Raw genomic sequence first — 1,893 nt, 5'->3', positions numbered from 1 at the left:
ATTTTATAAGATTTTAAGATAGTTTTAGTGGTCTCAAAGAATGTCAGGCGAGTTTTTGAAAAGTTATTTAAACAGATTTTAAGGATTTTTAAGAGATTTAAAGGAATTTAAGAAAATTTAAAGGGTTTTAAGAGATTTGAATTAATTTCAGTAAATTTCGAGAAACTTCGAAAGATTAGAAATTATCGCAAAGAATTTGAAGGGATTTAAAAAAAAGTCGGAGAAGTTTAATGATTTTCAAGAAGTCTTATAGGATTTCTAAGAAGGATCACAGTCTTTGATGATTTTTGGTTTCTCAAAATGCAAAAATAATCTCTTGTCATCTCTAAAAAACATACTTTAACGCACTACCAAAATTCAAAAATTTTGACATCCAACTATTCCAAAAATGCAACCGAACCTCAATTACGGCACATTATATTTTTTCTTGATGAATTGCCCAAATCGCACACTTCCCCAATTGCTAACAATAATGAAAGAAATGGCTTTTCTACATGATAATCAAAACCATATCATGATTTTTCACTTACTTTTGTCAAACAAAATTAATTTTAATCAAACTCCTATGTAATCAATGTTTGGCAGTCTACCAAGTGGTATGGCCTTATAGATTTCGACGTTACCGACCGAGTATGACGTAATGTTAGAATCATGGACATAGGAAACACGGGACTAGGCATGCCATCCTAAATTGGCGAGCGGGGTTGAATCCACGGGGGGGGGGATTCCATAAGTGGGGAGGGACGCCATATTACGATGTGCTATTTGATTATGCGCACAAGCATTTTTGCCGACAAACTGTGCATGAAAATATAAACATATGAGCGCTGCCATGTTTGTCGCGGGACATCAAAAGGTGGCGGACCTCCCCCCTCATTGCATCACCCCCGCAATGGCATGCCTAGTCCCTTGTTTCCTATGTCCATGTTAGAATACCATGTGGCATTAGATGCGCGTGCGCGAGACGATATTTGAAAAATCTGCCAATTGGTGTCAGATGTATTTCCCGCCAAGCCCTAGGGGCGTGGCTTAACTAAGCGGGTGCTTTGTGAAAATCGACTGGATCTACGGCCTTTGCCGAACGATTGCTTTCAATCTCACAATCGAAATGATTCACCTACTCGAACTTGTGTTTGAACTTCTGTTTGAAAATCACAGGTAGCAAGGACAGAAGCGCAAACACACCGAGAATGATAACACTAGTCCAGGACCAGGCGTCGCTGGAAGAAGTCAATTTGTGTAAAGTTTGTCCGGCTTGAATTGCCACGAAGGAAGGTGGCGCTACGCCGAAAAATGTGCCGACGGTGAAGGGCATCATCGGCATTCCCAAGACTGGACTTGCGAGGTTTATAAACCAGTTTGGGAAAAGTGGTGTGATTCTCAGGAAGAGCATGTAGCTCAGGAAATTGTTCTGATGCTTGGCTACCTCAATCGCCCATCCCTTCGCTTTTTCGGGGAAATACTTGTAGAGGAGTTTTCGCCCAAGTAAAGATGACAGAAGGTAACAGAGTGATGCTCCCACGGCGCTGCAGGTACAAACGAGAAGCAAGGCCAGTGGAAAGGGAAATAAAAATCCGGAGAGGATCGAGAGGAATATTGAACCTGGAATCGCGAATGTTTGTAGGCTGAACAAAAATATGTGAGGAAAACACAAGTATTCCATCTTAAAATTAAAGAGCATGACATATTTTCTCTGAAATAATTCAAGAATTCAAAACACTGAGAACTATCCCTGTTACTTTATCAGGAATCAAGGAAGCTGGTTTCAAACTCGCTCAAGGTTTCCGGATTAAATTTTATAATACGAGGGTAGTTCAATAAGTCCTTAGAATGACCAACAGATGGCGCGCGAATCGCTCCAAATCATCTGTTTTCAGTCAGCACCACTCCCGA

The 1,893-nt window shown here is 40.5% G+C and overlaps 1 protein-coding gene across 1 annotated transcript in view; it reads right to left on the bottom strand.

Annotated features, from left to right (window-relative positions):
* Positions 1-209: 209 nt before the first annotated feature.
* LOC117172703 (transmembrane protein 41 homolog) overlaps positions 210-1,893 on the bottom strand; it is a 13,417-nt gene continuing 11,733 nt past the window's right edge. The window contains exon 4 of the mRNA XM_033360864.1: positions 210-1,625. Coding sequence (XP_033216755.1) covers positions 1,118-1,625 — 508 coding nt within the window. The 3' untranslated portion in view covers positions 210-1,117. The remainder of the gene's footprint in view (positions 1,626-1,893) is intronic.

Source organism: Belonocnema kinseyi, chromosome 5, assembly GCF_010883055.1.
Source record: "Belonocnema kinseyi isolate 2016_QV_RU_SX_M_011 chromosome 5, B_treatae_v1, whole genome shotgun sequence".
Lineage (NCBI taxonomy): Eukaryota > Metazoa > Arthropoda > Insecta > Hymenoptera > Cynipidae > Belonocnema > Belonocnema kinseyi.
The sequence above is the reverse complement of the archived record's forward strand: the minus strand, read 5'-3'. Positions and strand labels throughout refer to the sequence as shown.